Source organism: Schistocerca gregaria, chromosome 8, assembly GCF_023897955.1.
Source record: "Schistocerca gregaria isolate iqSchGreg1 chromosome 8, iqSchGreg1.2, whole genome shotgun sequence".
Classification (NCBI taxonomy): Eukaryota; Metazoa; Arthropoda; class Insecta; order Orthoptera; family Acrididae; genus Schistocerca; species Schistocerca gregaria.
The window spans coordinates 323,194,067-323,210,946 of record NC_064927.1 but is presented as its reverse complement, the minus strand read 5'-3'; the positions used below and the strand labels follow the sequence as shown (position 1 = coordinate 323,210,946).

At 37.1% G+C, this 16,880-nt stretch overlaps 2 protein-coding genes across 8 annotated transcripts in view; both read right to left on the bottom strand.

Moving 5' to 3' along the window:
- Positions 1 to 16,880, bottom strand: part of LOC126284945 (DNA ligase 4-like) — a 616,842-nt gene that overhangs the window by 364,306 nt on the left and 235,656 nt on the right. The gene's annotated exons all lie outside the window — the stretch shown is intronic.
- The window catches only part of LOC126284944 (DNA ligase 4-like), a 295,121-nt gene that overhangs the window by 42,601 nt on the left and 235,640 nt on the right, over positions 1 to 16,880 (bottom strand). For all 6 annotated transcript variants that reach the window (XM_049984208.1, XM_049984209.1, XM_049984212.1 and 3 more), the window contains one exon: positions 15,775 to 16,046. In XM_049984208.1, coding sequence (XP_049840165.1) covers positions 15,775 to 16,046 — 272 coding nt within the window. The remainder of the gene's footprint in view (positions 1 to 15,774; positions 16,047 to 16,880) is intronic.

Here is a 16,880-nt window from a genome sequence, read left to right as displayed (position 1 = left end):
AAAGCACAGAGGAATTACTAAAGCTATTTATGAATACACTACAGCAAAACTGATCTAGGCAAGAGACTATTCAGGAGTACTTCGTCATCAGGAGAAAGAAAACTAGCATTCTACAGATTGGTACATGGAATGTCAGATGCCTTAATTGGGCAGGTAGGTTAGAAAATTTAAAAAGGGAGATGGATAGGTTAAAGTTAGATATAGTGGGAATTGGTGAAGTTCGGTGGCAGGAGGAACAAGACTATTGGTTAGGTGGATACAGGGTTATAAATACAAAATCAAATAATGGTAATGCAGGAGTAGGTTTAATAATAATAATAATAATAATAATAAAAAGGAATGCGAGTAAGCTACTACAAACAGCATAGCGAATGTATTATTGCGGCCAAGATAGTCACGAAGCCCATGACTACGACAGTAGTACAAGTTTATATGCCAACTAGCTCCGGAGATGATGAAGAGATTGATGAAATGTATGATGAGGTAAAAGATATTATTCAAATAGTGAAGGGAGACAAAAATTTAATAGTAATGAGTGACAGGAATTCGATAGTAGGAAAAGGAAGAGAAGGAAATGTAGTACATGAATATGGAATGGGGGCAAGGAATGAAAGAGGAAGTTGCCTGGTAGAATTTTGCACAGAGCATAACTTAATCATAGCTTATAGCTGGTTAAAGAATCATGAAGCAAAGTTGTATACATGGAAGATGCTTGGATATACTGAAAAGTTTCAGACATATTGTATATTGTTAAGACACAGATTTAGGAACCAGGTTTTAAATTGTATGACATTTCCAGGTGCAGATGTGGGCTCTGACCACAATATATTGGTTATGAACTGTAGATTAAAACTAAAGAAACTGCAAAAAGGTGGGAATTTAAGGAGATGGGACCTGTATACACTGACAGAACCAGAGATTGTAGAGAGCTTCAGGGAGTGCATTAGGGAATGATTGACAAGAATGGGGGAAAGAAATACAGAAGAAGAAGAATTGGTAGCTTTGAGAGATGACATAGTGAAGACAGGAGAGGCTCAAGTAGGTAAAAAGAAGAGGGCTAGTAAAAATCCTTGGGTAACAGAAGAGATATTGAATTTAATTGATGAAAGGAGAAAATATAAAAATGCAGTAAATGAAGCAGGCAAAAAGGAATACAAATATCTCAAAAAAGAGGTCGACAGGAAGTGTAAAATGGCTAAGCAGGGATGGCTTGAGGACAAATGTAAGGATGTAGAGGCTTATCTCACTATGGGTAAGATAGATACTGCCTACAGGAAAATTAAAGAGACGTTCGGAGAAAAGAGAGCCACTTGTATGAATATCAACAGCTCAGATGGAAACCCAGTTCTAAGCAAAGAAGGGAAAGCAAATAGGTGGAAGGAGTATATAGAGGGTCTGTACAAGGGCTATGTACTTGAGGAAAATATTATGGAAATGGAAGAGAATGTAGAAGAAGACGAAATGGGAGATACGATACTGTGTGAAGAGTTTGACAGAGAAAGACCTGAGTCCAAACAAGGCCCCGGGAGTAGACAACATTCCATTAGAACTACTGATAGCCTTGGGAAGCCAGCCCTGACAAAACTCTACCATCTGGTGAGCAAGATGTATGAAACAGGAGAAATATCCCCAGACTTCAAGAAGAATATAATAATTCCAATCCCAAGGAAAGCAGGGGATGACAGATGTGAAAATTACCGAACTATCAATTTAATAAGTCATGGCAGCAAAATACTAACATGAATTCTTTACAGATGAATGGAATAACTGGTAGAAGCCAACCTCGGGGAAGATTAGTTTGGATTCTGTGGAAATGTTGGAACATGCGAAGCAATACTGACCCTACGCCTTATTCTGGAAGATAGATTAAGGAAAGGAAAACCTACTTTTCTAGCATGTGCAGACTTAGAGATTTGACAATACTGACTGGAATACTTTCTTTCAAATTCTGGAGGTGGTAGGCATCAAATACAGGGAGCGTAAAGTTATTTACAATTTGTACAGAAACCAGATGGCAGTTATAAGAGTCGAGGGGCATGAAAGGGAAGCAGCGGTTGCGAAGGGAGTGAGACAGGGTTGTACCCTGTCCCTGATGTTATTCAATCTGTATATTGAGCAAGCAGTAAAGGAAACAAAAGAAAAATTCGGAGTAGGTATTAAAATCCAGGGAGAAGAAATAAAAACTTTGAGGTTCGCCGATGACATTGTAATTCTGTCAGAGACAGCAAAGGACTTGGAAAAGCAGTTGAATGGAATGGACAGTGTCTTGAAAGGAGGGTATAAGATGAACATCAACAAAAGCAAAACAAGGATAATGGAATGTAGTCAAATTAAGTCGGGTGATACTGAGGGAATAAGATTAGGAAATGAGACAATTAAAGTAGTAAAGGAGTTTTGCTATTTGGGGAGCAAAATAACTGATGATGGTTGAATGAGAGAGAATATAAAATGTAGACTGGCAATGGCAAAGAAAGCATTTCTGAAGAAGAGAAATTTGTTAACATCGAGTATAGATTTAAGTGTCTGGAAGTTATTTCTGAAAGTATTTGTATGGAGAGTAGTCATGTATGGAAGTGAGATGTGGACGGTAAATAGTTTAGACAAGAAGAGAATAGAAGCTTTTGAAATGTGGTGCTACAGAAGAATGCTGAAGATTAGATGGGCAGATCACATAACTAATGAGGAGCTATTTAATAGAATTGGAGAGAAGAGAAATTTATGGCACTTCTTGACTAGAAGAAGGGATCAGTTGGTCGGACATGTTCTGAGGCATCAAGGGATCACCAATTTAGTATTGGAGGACAGTGTGGAGGGTAAAAATCGTAGAGGGAGACCATGAGATGAATACACTAAACAGATTCAGAAGGATGTAGGCTGCAGTAGGTATTGGGAGATGAAGAAGCTTGCACAGGATAGAGTAGCACAGAGAGCTGCATCAAACCAGTCCCTGGACTGAAGACCACAACAACAATAACCATCAATATCAAAGTACATGGTAGACAAATCAAGAAATGTGAGGTCTGTAATATGAGTATTTGGAAGATCAGATCTGTATTATGGTCATCCTGTAGAAGCAGCTCAAGTTCAAATAGTACAGTCATTTTATCTGGAAGATAAATGGGACTGTTCACCAGAGTTCCAACAAAAAAGACATTATAACTGTAAATGTCGAAAGCCAAAAAGTTGTGAAAGTGAAGAGGTACATGACATGCAGTATTAAATAAACTTTTGCAATTTATATGAGCAACAATATAACTTCACATATTGGAAGATCAAATTTTTATGCACTAGGATCTAAATGGGTAGTTCCACACCCACCAAGAGTTGTCTGTTTATGTGTGTAGTGCGCAAATTGTTAACTTTGTGTGGCATCTTTCAAGAACTTACTGGAGCACTTGACATATGACACCTTGGTTGGGCATGTGAAGGGGGTTGTTTGCGGTGTGTATGACTGCGACTGGTGGATTGCTGAGATTATAGACACCAGTTATGAGTTAAATGAAATTGTAGTGAACTTTATACAACCACATGGACCAGCTGCTGGATATAGGTTTCCAGCTGAAGGACAGCAACAATGCCATCAGTGCTAACTTCCTGTTCATAATGTTTTGGAGATTGTTTGTGCTCCAGTTCCTATTGGTTCAACAGGAAGGCATCGCTCTACATCAAAGGAAGATACTGAAGAAGTGAAACACATTTTTAGTTCATTGACAGGCTAATTTCAGTACAAAACAGAGTGCACAGAAGTTGTATAAATTTAAACCTTTAAGTATTTGAACCTTTCACATACATTTTGGAACCATTTAAAATGCTTGAAAAATAACTCTCTTACTCATCTTTCAAAACTAAAATTATGTTAAATATGGCTGGGTTTTGATTTCCATGGATGGACTGACAAGTACTTGAAGGTGCCATTCGACCGCCGTGTGTACCTTCTTCGTACGACAAACTTCACACCTGCACACACAGACAGGTGACGCACAGTAGATAGGGTTCCTTTCCCCCACTCACAACTAAAATATCACGTGTTCAAGACGGTGGAAGGCTGAGTGGTTCTATAGAATTTATGCTGAAATTCTCAAAGCACTACATATTCGTCCCCCCCCCCCCCCTCCCCCTCTCTCCCAGATCTAACACGCGATATTTTTTAAAATCATTATGCACATCACGCATGATAACATTTTACATTTCATAACCATATACTTTTCTTCTGCATGTTTATATACTGTTTTTTTTTTTTCAACTACAGTTATATGTACTCTCTTAAATAGGTGTGTGCTTACAGTCTTTTTACTGTTTTCTTACTCTACTGTGTTTAGACATGAGCATTTGTTCGTGATTTAGTAACCTTGACTAGTATTTAGGAATCGTGAGACTCCTTCTTTATTTCCAATCATAAACTTCAGATGTTCATGACACCTGAGTATTGTACTTTCTGTTTTGTACTACCTTTCCTAAGTATGTAATAATTGTAGTATTTTTGTGTAGTTTGGAGGAACTCTGGGCAAAATGAAAGTGTTCTTTTGACACTTGTAAACTTCCATAAAATGTAATAAGGCTAGTTGTGCATAGAATTTAAACTTTCCAAAATAATCCCTACAAAATTTTGTGACTTTTGACACTATACTGTGATTCTCTAGGATTGTTTTTTAAATTTGACTATCATATCCAGTTTATTAAGATATAAGGTTACAGGATAGTTTAAGATTGTAGGAATACATGACAGAATAGTTTAAGATTTTAAAGGAATTTGGTGCAGGAAAACTATTTTGGAAGAAACACAGGAAACAACTCGGGATCCGACAGTCGTCACTTCACCCGTTAACTCAGAATATTAACGTCCCTGGGGGATAAATAACTTTACGTCCTTTATATTATACTTTCCCTGTTCTGTCCAGTTGTATGATCCCCTAAAAATAATGTCTTGGAATGGATTACCATTTGTAATCAGTAAGGTCCTTCATATTTTTGTAAAAATTTGTGAGTCTCTTTCTTTAGTGTCGAGCTTTGAAGATGCTGTTTTATGAGGACTAGGTCATCAACTTGGTATTGCGGTTCCACAGCTTTTTCATTATGTTTACTTAATCTTTGTTGTGCCTTTTCAACTAAGTTCTTCGAAACAATTTCCTGATTCAGTTCGTAATTGACAATAGATTGTTCAGGCCAATTAAAACATTTAATCAGAGGTTCTCCTACCAAGGCTTTGCCTATTACTTTTAATGGTGTCAGACTAGTCAATAAATGTGGTAACTCATTTAAAGTAAGTTCAAAGTCTTTGATTTTCATTGCCCACAAAGTATGTTTCTAATGGCAGTAGGTATGGCATAGCTTTCCAATTCCCTTCATTACTAGTTCACATGGATTCGAGGACAAGTTATAGTCAGATATTAAAACTTTACGAATGGCTTCCCATGCTAGAAATTCTTAAAATTTGTTACACATGAATTGTGGGCCACTATCCGTAAGAAACCGTTTTGGTTTACGTACTTCCAGAAAGTATTGTTGTAAACAGTGTATAACTGTTTGCGTATTGGCTCCTTTGATTGGATATAGTTTAACATACTTTGACCAAGACTCTATGATGGCCAAAATGTATGACACTCCTCCCTTTCCTTTTGGAACTGGTCCAAAAAAAGCAGCTGCTGTGAGATTGTCAACAACTTACGAATAATCAGATACATTTTGTACTTCACATGAGTATCATTCTCTTTCACTTTCTGGCAAATTTCACAAGTTCTTATAAAAGAAGCTATTTTATGCCCTGTTGTTGTTGTTGTCTTCAGTCCTGAGACTGGTTCGATGCAGCTCTCCATGTTACCCTATCCTGTGGAAGCTTCATCATCTCCCAGTACTTACTGCAACCTACATCCTTCTGAATCTGCTTCGTGTATTCATCTCTTGGTCTCCCTCTATGATTTTTGCTTTCCAAGCTGCCCTCCAATGCTAAATTTGTGATCCCTTGATGCCTCAGAACATGTCCTACCAACCGGTCCCTTCTTCTTGTCAAGCTGTGCCACAAACTCCTCTTCTTCCCAATTCTATTCAATACCTCCTCATTAGTTATGTGATCTAACCATCTAACCTTCAGCATTCTTCTGTAGCACCACAGTTCAAAAGCTTCTATTCTCTTCTTGTCCAAACTAATTATTGTCCATGTTTCACTACAATACATGGCTACACTCCATACAAATACTTTGAGAAATGACTTCCTGACACTTAAATCTATATTCGACATTAACAAATTTATCTTCTTCAGAAACGCTTCCCTTGCCATTGCCAGTCTACATTTTCTATCTTCTCTACTTCCACCATCATCAGTTATTTTGCTCCCAAAATAGCAAAACTCCTTTACTACTTTAAGTGTCTCATTTCCTAATCTAATTCCCTCAGCATCACCCGACTTAATTCGACTACATTCCATTATCCTCGTTTTGCTTTTGTTGATGTTCATATTATATCCTCCTTTCAAGACACTATCCATTCTGTTCATCTGCTCTTCCAAGTCCTTTGCTGTCTCTGACAGAATTACGATGTCATCAGCAAACCTCAAACTTTTTATTTCTATTCCATGAATTTTAATACCGACTCTGAATTTTTCTTTTGTTTCCTTTACTGCTTGCTTGATATACAGATTGAATAACATCAGGAAGAGGCTACAACCCTGTCTCACTCCCTTACCAACCACTGCTTCCCTTTCATGTCCCTCGACTCTTATAACTGCCATCTGGTTTCTGTACAAATTGTAAATAGCCTTTTGCTCCCTGTATTTTACCCCTGCCACCTTTAGAATTTGAAAGAGAGTATTCCAGTCAGCATTGTCAAAAGCTTTCTCTATGTCTACAAATTCCAGAAATGTAAGTTTGCCTTTCCTTAATCTTTCTTCTAAGATAAGTCGTAAGGTCAGTATTGCCTCATGTGTTCCAATATTTCTATGGAATCCAAACTGATCTTCCCCGAGGTCGGCTTCTACCAGTTTTTCATTCTTCTACGAAGAATTTGTATTAGTATTTTGCAGCTGTGACTTATTAAACTGATAGTTCGGTAATTTTCACATCTGTCAACACCTGCTTTCTTTGGGAAGTCTGAGGGTATTTCGCCTGTCTCATCCATCTTACTCACCAGATGGTAGAGTTTTGTCAGGACTGGCTCTCCCATGCCTTCAGTAGTTCTAATGGAATGTTGTCAACTCCTGGGGCCTTCTTTTGACTCAGGCCTTTCAGTGATCTGTCAACTCTTCACACCGTATCGTATCTCCCATTTCATCTTCATCTAGATTCTCTTCCATTTCCATAATATTGTCCTCAAGTACATCGCCCTTGTACAGACCCTCTATATACTTCTTCCACCTTTCTGCTTCACCTTATTTGCTTATTACTGGATTTACATCATAGCTCTTGACATTCATTCAAGTGGTTCTCTTTTCTCCAAAGGGCTCTTTAATTTTCCTGTAGGCAGTATCTATCTTATCCCTAGTGAGATAAGCCTCTACATCCTTACATTTGTCCTCTAGACATGCCTGCTTAGCCATTTTGCACTTCCTGTCAATCTCATTTTTGAGGTGTTTGTATTCCTTTTTGCCTGCTTCATTTACTGCATTTTTATATTTTCTCCTTTCATCAATTAAATTCAATATTTCTTCTGTCACCCAAGGATTTCTACTAGCTCTTGTCTTTTTACCTAGTTGATCCTCTGCTGCTACCTTCACTACTTCATCCCTCAAAGCTGCCCATTCTTCTTCTACTGTATTTCTTTCCCCAATTCTTGTCAATTATTCCCTTATGCTCTTCCTGAAACTCTGTACAACCTCTGGTTTAATCAGTTTATCCAGGTCCCATCTCCTTCAATGCCCACTTTTTTGCAGTTTCTTTAGTTTTAATCTACAGTTCATAACCAATAGATTGTGGTCAGAGTCCACATCTGCACCTGGAAATGTCTTACAAATTAGAACCTGGTTCCTAAATCTCTGTCTTACCATTATATAATCTATCTGATACCTTCTAGTATCTCCAAGATTGTTCCATGTATACAACCTTCTTTTATGATTCTTGAACCAAGTGTTAGCTATGATTAAGTTATGTTCTGTGCAAAATTCTACCAGACAGCTTCCTCTTTCATTTCTTACCCCCAATCCATATTCACCTACTATGTTTCCTTCTCTCCCTTTTCCTACTCCCGAATTCCAGTCACCCATGACCATTAAATTTTCATTTTCTTTCACTACCTGAATAATTTCTTATATCTCATCATACATTTAATCAATTTATTCATCATCTGCAGAGATAGTTGGCATATAAACTTGTACTACTGTAGCAGGCATGGGCTTCGTGTCTATCTTGGCCACAATAATGCGTTCACTATGCTGTTTGTAGTAGTTTACCTGCACTCCTATTTTTTTTATTCATTATTAGACCTACTCCTGCATTACCCCAATTTGATTTTGTATTTATAACCCTGTATTCACCTGACCAATAGTCTTGTTCCTCCTGCCACCAAACTTCACTAATTCCCACTATATCTAACTTTTATATATCCATCTCCTTCTTTAAATTTTCTAACCTACCTGGCCAATTAAGGGATCTGACATTCCATGCTCCGATCCATAGAACGCCAGTTTTCTTTCTCCTGATAACGACGTCCTCTTGAGTAGTCCCTGCCCAGAGAACCGAATGGGGGACTATACAGCAAGGCTGTTTTGGTTAGGGTTACAAGGCCAGATCAGTCAATCATCCAGACTGTTGCCCCTGCAACTACTGAAAAGGCTACTGCCCCTCTTCAGGAACCACACATTTGTCTAGCCTCTCAATAGATACCCCTCCATTGTGGTTGCATCTACGGTACGGCCATCTGTATCGCCGAGGCACGCAAGCCTCCCCACCAACAGCAAGGTCCATGGTTCATGCCCTAGCTTCTTAATATAATAAAACTTATTCATATGGGCTATACACTTTTTGATTCCAAAGTGTCCATATCCTGTATGAACGTACCACACAAGTGCGTCTTCCATTACTTCCATTCTAGTGTCTGAAATTTTTGGTTACTCCATACAATCACCAATAGTTCTTTTTCAGTAGCTATGTAATTTAGTTCATGCTTATTTAGACTATGGCTAGCACAAGCTATGGTTCGGTGTTCTACGCTATTTAGACCCCACTCTCCTTGGAAAAGTTCTGCAGCAATACTGTAATCAGATGCGTCTGTTGAAATTTTAAATGGTTCGCCAATAACCAGATGATGTAATATGGGTGATTCAACAAGTGCACTTTTGACCTTTTCAAACGCATCATTTGCTTCTTGATTCAAATCCATGGTACTCCCTTCCTTAATGAATGTAAAATTTTCGGATCATTTTGTTTGTGTCCTCATATATACTATCGATAGTATCTAGCCATTCCTATAAAACCCTTCAACTGTCTTATATTTCTTGGGTGTGGACACACTTTAATAGCTTTAATGCATTCAGGGTCCAGTTTAGTTCCCTGCACTACTACAATATGACCTAAAAACTTAAGCTCTTGGTGTGCAAAGTATGATTTAGACAGTTTCACTGTAATACCTTTCTCTTTAAATCTTTTCAGAGATCTGCATAAGGTCAGACAATGTTCTTCCCAAGTAGTTGATATTATTAGGATATCATCTACATATATTATTAAATCCTTCAATAAATTTCTCCATAATGCTTCATCCAATGCACATATAAATATGGATACAGAAATATTATGTCCGAATGGCAATACATGGAAATGATATGATTTACCATCAAATAAATGCTGTATACTTTATTGATTCTGGATGTAACCTAATTTGCCAATATCCCACAGTCAGGTCATCGTGCTAAAAAGCCTTGCTTTCTCTAATTTGGATAACAATTCATCCATGTTAATCAGTCTGTCTCTTATGCTTATTCAATGTCAACGTTTCTAACACTAATTGTACCCCACCTGTAGCTTTTTTCACCACTACCAAAGGGTTATTCATGACACTGGAGCTATGTTCTATTATATTTTCATCAACCATTTTGTTGATTTCCTCCCTCACTGTTTCTTTCCAACTTATTGGTATTGGATACGGCTTACAAGAGAATGGAGTGTCATCTTTGTTTTTGAATTTACAAATATAGTCACTGATGTTACTGGGACAATCGTAGAACACTACTTCATACTCCATTAAAATTTTACATAAATCTCGCGTTTGTTGTTCGGTTAACATTAGTGACTCGTTAACTTTGTCTTGTATGACAGTTCATTGTGTTCCTGGACCTACATTATCGATCTCTGCTGACACTTGTGCTGTAGCTGTTAATCACGGACACTAACATTCCGTTGTTTGTTTACCAATGTAGCTGTCTGTCACAAACGATACCCAAAACAGTTCCTTTTACCAAAGCAAAGAGGATTTTCCTCAAAATTTAAGATGACTTTAAATTCTAATAACCAATCTCAACCAAATAATACAACCTTATCAACATTTTCTACTATTACAAGTGTTTGACAAAATAAGAGATTTCCAACACTGCAGTTCACTTGGGTTTCGTGTTTCACTACTTTACTTTCTGTTCCAGTTATACCAACTATGTAAACTCCAGTTACTGGCAATAGTGGTAAGTGCCATTTAGTCTGTAATAAATTAAAGAATGCACTAGATATGAGTGATACTTTACTCCCTGAGTCTATAAATACGTTAACTTCAGGAGATTCCACAGTCCGTACTATTATAGTTTGCACATTGTTGGTAACTGGGATTGGTTCTTCTAGCAGTAACCATTCTTTTGTAGGTATTCTGTGCTTGAAATTAACATGCTTATCATTAACCAGGCCTCCTAGTGATCTCTATGACCTGGGCCCTGACCCTGGATCCAGACTGCAACATGTTTTCCTCATTATTAGTAATCACAGGCTAGTTAGTGAACTGAGATACTACATTACCACTCCGTGCTTTATTATTACTTGGTACAAATTCCTGCACAGTTACAGGACTTAAATTCGAAGGTGGATGCTTCTTCTGGTAATTGCCGTTACCATGTTCTCTATTGCACTGGTGTACTCAAGCTAGGTTGTCTTCATGCTTTTTGAAATTATTCCTTTTGTAGTTCGGATTTTCACATTGGTGCAAGTTTCCATTGCAGTCCTTATTCAATGCACCAAGTGCATCTACAAAAGACAACAACTCTTCTACCGTCTTCCACTACATATGATACCTTTCCTCGCATATATGGGTAATCGTCTAGTGATAATCTGCACTAATCCTTCTTCCTCCATCAGCTTATCTAAGTACTTTGCCCATCTTAGACGCCAATAAAAATACTTTCTCATGGCACCCCAAATATTACTGCAGTATTTCGGGTCCCACAAATCTGATATTATTTTTTCCTGGGCACTTCTCTATAAACTTTTTTCGAAAATCAAGAGGAAAAGTTCTCAATATTTATGGTTCCCAATTTGGAGGCTTCTCCTAGAAGGTAATCCACAGCAAATTCGATCTTTTTAGAGTCTTCCCAATCTTTTAGCAGAGCTTGGTTAAACCTTTTTAAGAAATGTGTTGGGTGCACATCTCCATCGGGCTTGAATTTAGGAAATTGTCTCAATAACCTTGAATTTGCTCCCCATTGCAAATCAATAACTACTTCACTGGTTAATGCAACATTAGATGAAGTTGTCCATTTTTTTGCTTTGTCCTAGATAAGATTGAATTCTTTCCACAAGTCATCTATAACTTTTTGGGTATCTGAAAGTCCAGAAGAAACAATAGGTGACACGTTTCCAGATGTAATTCTCATGGTGACTTTTCAATCTATAACCCTTCAAATTGTTTCTCCAAACTACTTATATTTACTATAGCAGAGTTTGCTATCTTCTATTGGAAGCTTCTTTCTGCATTATCCACTCACTTACTTACACCTGTAATTTGTCATTGGATTATCGGTTAATTACTTCTATTGCTTTTCAAAGTATGCAATCTGTGTTTTACAGCATCAAACTTAACATTGAATATATTTTCAAATGATCCTAACTTTTCATTGATTTATGATTCTACAGTATTACATTTTTCCTCAACATCAAATTCTAACTTTTTTGCTAAATCTTGTAATTGATCATTCTGTTTCTGACTAAAGTCAGTTAACAGTTGATTTACATGACTTTCCAATTAATTGGTTAATTCCTTCTTTAAGTCTATTTTCAAATTCTCTACTTTATGATTCAAGGTGTCAAATTCAGTCTTTAAATGATCCATGTCTTTGCATACATTACCGAATTCTTTGCTCTCTGAGTTGACTTTAACATTTAACAATCCTAAATTTGTTGTTTGGTCATTCAGTTGGGACTTCACCGAGTCTAGTTCTCTATTTAAAGTTGCACTCTGTGCATCTAGTTTAGAATTTAACTGCAGACTCTGAGCATTTAAAGCTTTGTTTAATTGAGCATTAATGAGTCTAACATAAGACTCTCAGTATCTATTTTTTAACTTATTAAAGTTGCACTTAGTTCCTTTCTTAAAGTAGCATTTTGAGCTTGATTAGATTTACTAACTCAGACCAGTATGGCCCTTCTTTACTAATTTTCATAGCCATGCCTGGTTCTGAAGTTTCTCCAACTTGCTGTTCCTGATCCATAATTTTACAAGCTTTAGCCCTTGTGAGCATTTAAAAATTAACTTTAAATATAATAGCTACACTAAATTTTCATTCAATGGTTTATACCACATTGTATTAATACAATAAAGTTCTGCTTTACGCTCCCACAGCATAGAATTTGGGCTGTGTAGTTGAGCAGACATGTATTCAGGAACACTGAACAACAACTGGTGCCAGTGGCCTTGGTTGTTGGTTTCCACTAGGTATTGGTGAACGGATGTAGCTGTAGGTGAACACCGGTGAACAGCTACTGGTGCTGGTGGCGTAAGATGCTGGTTTCTGTGTCTCCATACCCACAATGTGCTCTAACTGTGCACTCCCCACATCAGATCTTCTTAGTCATATCACTCTAGGCATATCTCTTCTTAGTCTAATATGCCAATATCTTCTCTCCGGTTTTTCTTGTTGAGGTTTTCTCACTTATTTACGTTTACAAATTCTCTCCATCTGATATTTAGGCAGAATACAAATCCGTGAATTGGTTCTTTTGCCTTGTTATGCTCGGTTGCTATGGTAACACTTGATAGCTTTTTCTCTCATTTTCATCTTAAAATTCTGTTTTTTCTTTGGTCCTGTCACGGTCACCAAGTTCTAATGTTTTTGATGACTATGAGTATGTGAAGTGTATGTGCAAACTCCCCACTTCTCTTACATGAGTTGATGTATTTGAGAATGTGCAGCCGATCTTTTTCTCTGAATAGAAGGCTTCTACAATCTCTACAAACTCCTTCTCTGAAGAAAGATGCTAGTCACAGGAACCTTTAAGACTCTCTCTCTCTCTCTTTGTGAAATAATGAGGTACTCGAAGAATACTTTTCAACAACTATCAGTATATTTGAACTTCCACACAGAACAAAATACACGCTTCTCACATAAACAATTGACTTCTTGTAAGTCACCCATGTCATCTCACATTAGAAACAATTAAGTTACATTTACAACAGAGTTGGCTTGATAACCACGACTCTATTATACAGGAATCGTACACATGTCTTGCCCCTAGCAAGTTCAGGTTAAAAGTTACTAAAAATCTTTTTCCACTCAACAGTTCTTTCGCCACTAACAATAGTCACAGTTACACAACAGCACAGCATAACACAGAAGTTCCTTGGTGCTGCCGTGTGCTTTTATTACGACTTCCATGGACCAACCAACAAGTAATTGTCAGTGCCATTCGACCACCATGTGTACTGTCTTCGTACAACAAACTTTGGACCTCCATACACAGACAGGTGATGTGCAGTAGATAGGGTTCCTTTCCCCCACCACTCACATCTAAAATATTGTGTGTTTGAGATGGGGGAAAGCCGAGCAGTTCTAAAATTTATGCCAAAATTCTCAAAGCACTACTCTAACCAGGCTTCGCTGCCGTAGCACAGCACAGGTCTTGTTCTGAACTTATAATAGTGTATTTCAGTGTGCCCCTTGGCAAGGGAAGGTTTCATTATCATATTAATGACTCCCACTGTTTTTGTATAGCTGGTGATTTTTTCATCAAGTCTATTTCTTCCAGAAAGAATTGTTCATAGCCACAACATGTGAATGTGTTCACTCTTTCCACAGTTTTCTTTTTCAAATAGATCTCACTTTGTATTGGGTATCTTCCACAGAAGGCCTTTTTTGTGTTAATGTCCTTCCTATATTCTTCAGGTGTACTCTGTTAACTGTGTACAGAATGCTGCAGGTTATTCTCTGAAGATGACGTAAGATCTAAATCATTGGCAGAAGGTAAAGCATCTAGTTTTATGATTCTGCTGATTTTAATGAAGCTATATGGCATTTACCTCCACTCTTGGACAACTTTATGCATATAAACAATAAACAAGGGTGGTGATACGCCACATCCCTGTCATAATGTAGCATGGACTCTGCTCTATTCTGATAAATTGACCTCTCTCTCGCCACAAATTAAATTTGTCCTATAAATGTTGTACTTATTTTTGATAGGTTGCTGAAAAACATCATCATCAGCCAAAATCTATAGTGATTTTTTTGGTTAATGATTTTTAAGTCAACAAAGACAATATTTTTTTTAGGTTAAATTTTCGATATTTTTGTATTAGTAATTTAAATTTCACTGATAGTAAAACTTTATGCAATTAAATAACAAACCTTATATGCTGCCTTATAGGACTTAATAGGAAAATTGCTCTAAAATCATATTCTCATGTGTTAACTATCACAAAATTTCCCCAGTACAGCACACAGTGCAGATTCCTCTAGCAATCTGTTGATCCCAGTTATGGCTCTGGTAATAACAGATTCCAGAAGATTACTTCCAATGTTGTAATAATGTTAGACTCTCTCTTATTTACACACTATGTAGGTCATAACAGATATTGCACCAAATGAAACCAAAAGCCTCCATAACATTTCAGCAGCATTATACTTATGAATGCAGGTAACAAATACACCAGAATAATACCAACATAATAATAATAATAATAATAATAATAATAACAATGTGCAATATCACTAATGATTTCTACTGTTCAGTAAATTTATCTGTTAATCGTCACTGATATTGTTGTTATCAGCCAGGAGACTGGTTTGATGCAGCTCATCCTGCTCTAGTCCATACTGCACAGGTCTGTTCATCTCTACATAACTACAGCAGCCTACTTATATTTCAAACTGCTTATTGTAGTGCAGCTTCAGTATCCCTCTACAATGTTTACCACTCACATTTCCCTCCATTACAAACTTCATGATCTCTTGATGCCTCAGGATGTGTCCTATCAGCTGATACCTTTTTTAGCCAAGTTGTACAATAAATTTTGCTTTCCCAAATTTGATTCAGTACCTCTTCATTAATTATCAAATCAAACCACTTAATTTTCAGCATTCTTCCGTATCACTATTTCTTTTTCAAAATTTTCTATTCTCTTCTTGTCCACATTTCACTTCCGTACAAGGCTACATTCCAGACAAACAGCTTCAGAAAAGACTTCCTAATGCTTAATCCTAAGATGTTCATAATGAACCCATATCATACATTAATGATTTGGAAACTGAGACATTATACATCATTATAATAATGTGTGCAAATGTTCTATACATGATATGACTCATTCATTCATCAACAATAAAAAAAGAAAAAAGAAATAGAAGAAGCAAAAAACTAATCCTCAAAATGTCAAACTGACCTTAGATTCCAGTTTTGATAACAGTTCTTTCAAGTTTTCTTTAGTGGATATTTCAGTATAACTGTCACCAAATACATCATATTGCAACATTATTTCTCTTTCAGTTTCTGGAGTCACACTAATAATATTTTGAGGAGTCCATGGAAGTAGCTTGTGACTTGCTACACTATTTAAAAGCCATTCTGTGTGTATAACATTGTACTGCTTTGAATTGGAATGACTTTGTACTCGAGTGTTTTTTTCGGCAGCTAGCACACAAAATGTAGAAGGACCTGCAAAAATAAATAACTACTGAATACACTGTAAAACTAACAAAAATAATATTTCTAAATTTTCACAATACAGACTAAGTATTGTCGTGGTAGACCACATCAAGCCAGTCAAAAGACTCTGGGAAAATGTGCAATGATGCTCTTGTGATCTGTACTTATGGTGTTTTGGAGACTAGCAGGTAGCGTGTGAAATGGGACAGGGCTGTTTATAACAATGCATCTGTTGGTCACTATACAGATTGATTGTTGTATCTCAGTACCAGTGACCCATTCTGTTCTCCCAAAGACTTGACTTCAAATCCAGGAAGGAAAGATTGTTTTTATGCCTTTGTAAACAAAAAGTATTTTTACTCAAAGATCAGTCTCATAAATAAAAAGGAAGTCAAATAGTCTCCACAACACAATTGTACCAACATATATTGTCCCACTAAATGCAAAGATCTCACAGATCAACAAATATACTCATCAGGCAACAACAGCAGAAAATACACATAAAATTAAAGAAATGTGCAAGTTTTCAGACGAAGTGTCTCCTCCTTCTTGCAGAAGGACTGAAGGGGAAGGAAGAGGGGATGAAGGAGGAAGGAAGAGGGGATGAAGGAGGAGGACTGGTGAGTTCAGGAAATGTGGAGAGTTAGGGAAACGTTGGCCAGAACCCTGGGTCAGGGGAAACTTACTGGTTGGGATGAGAAGAAAATATTGATTGCTGTGGATTGCACTGGGTGATATTTGAAACACGGAGAGCTTAAAGGTGGGAGATAGATTACTAAGAAAGACAAAGATTACTGACAAAAGCACAAGAGTTAACAAGCATGGAAAACTGAGTGCAATATA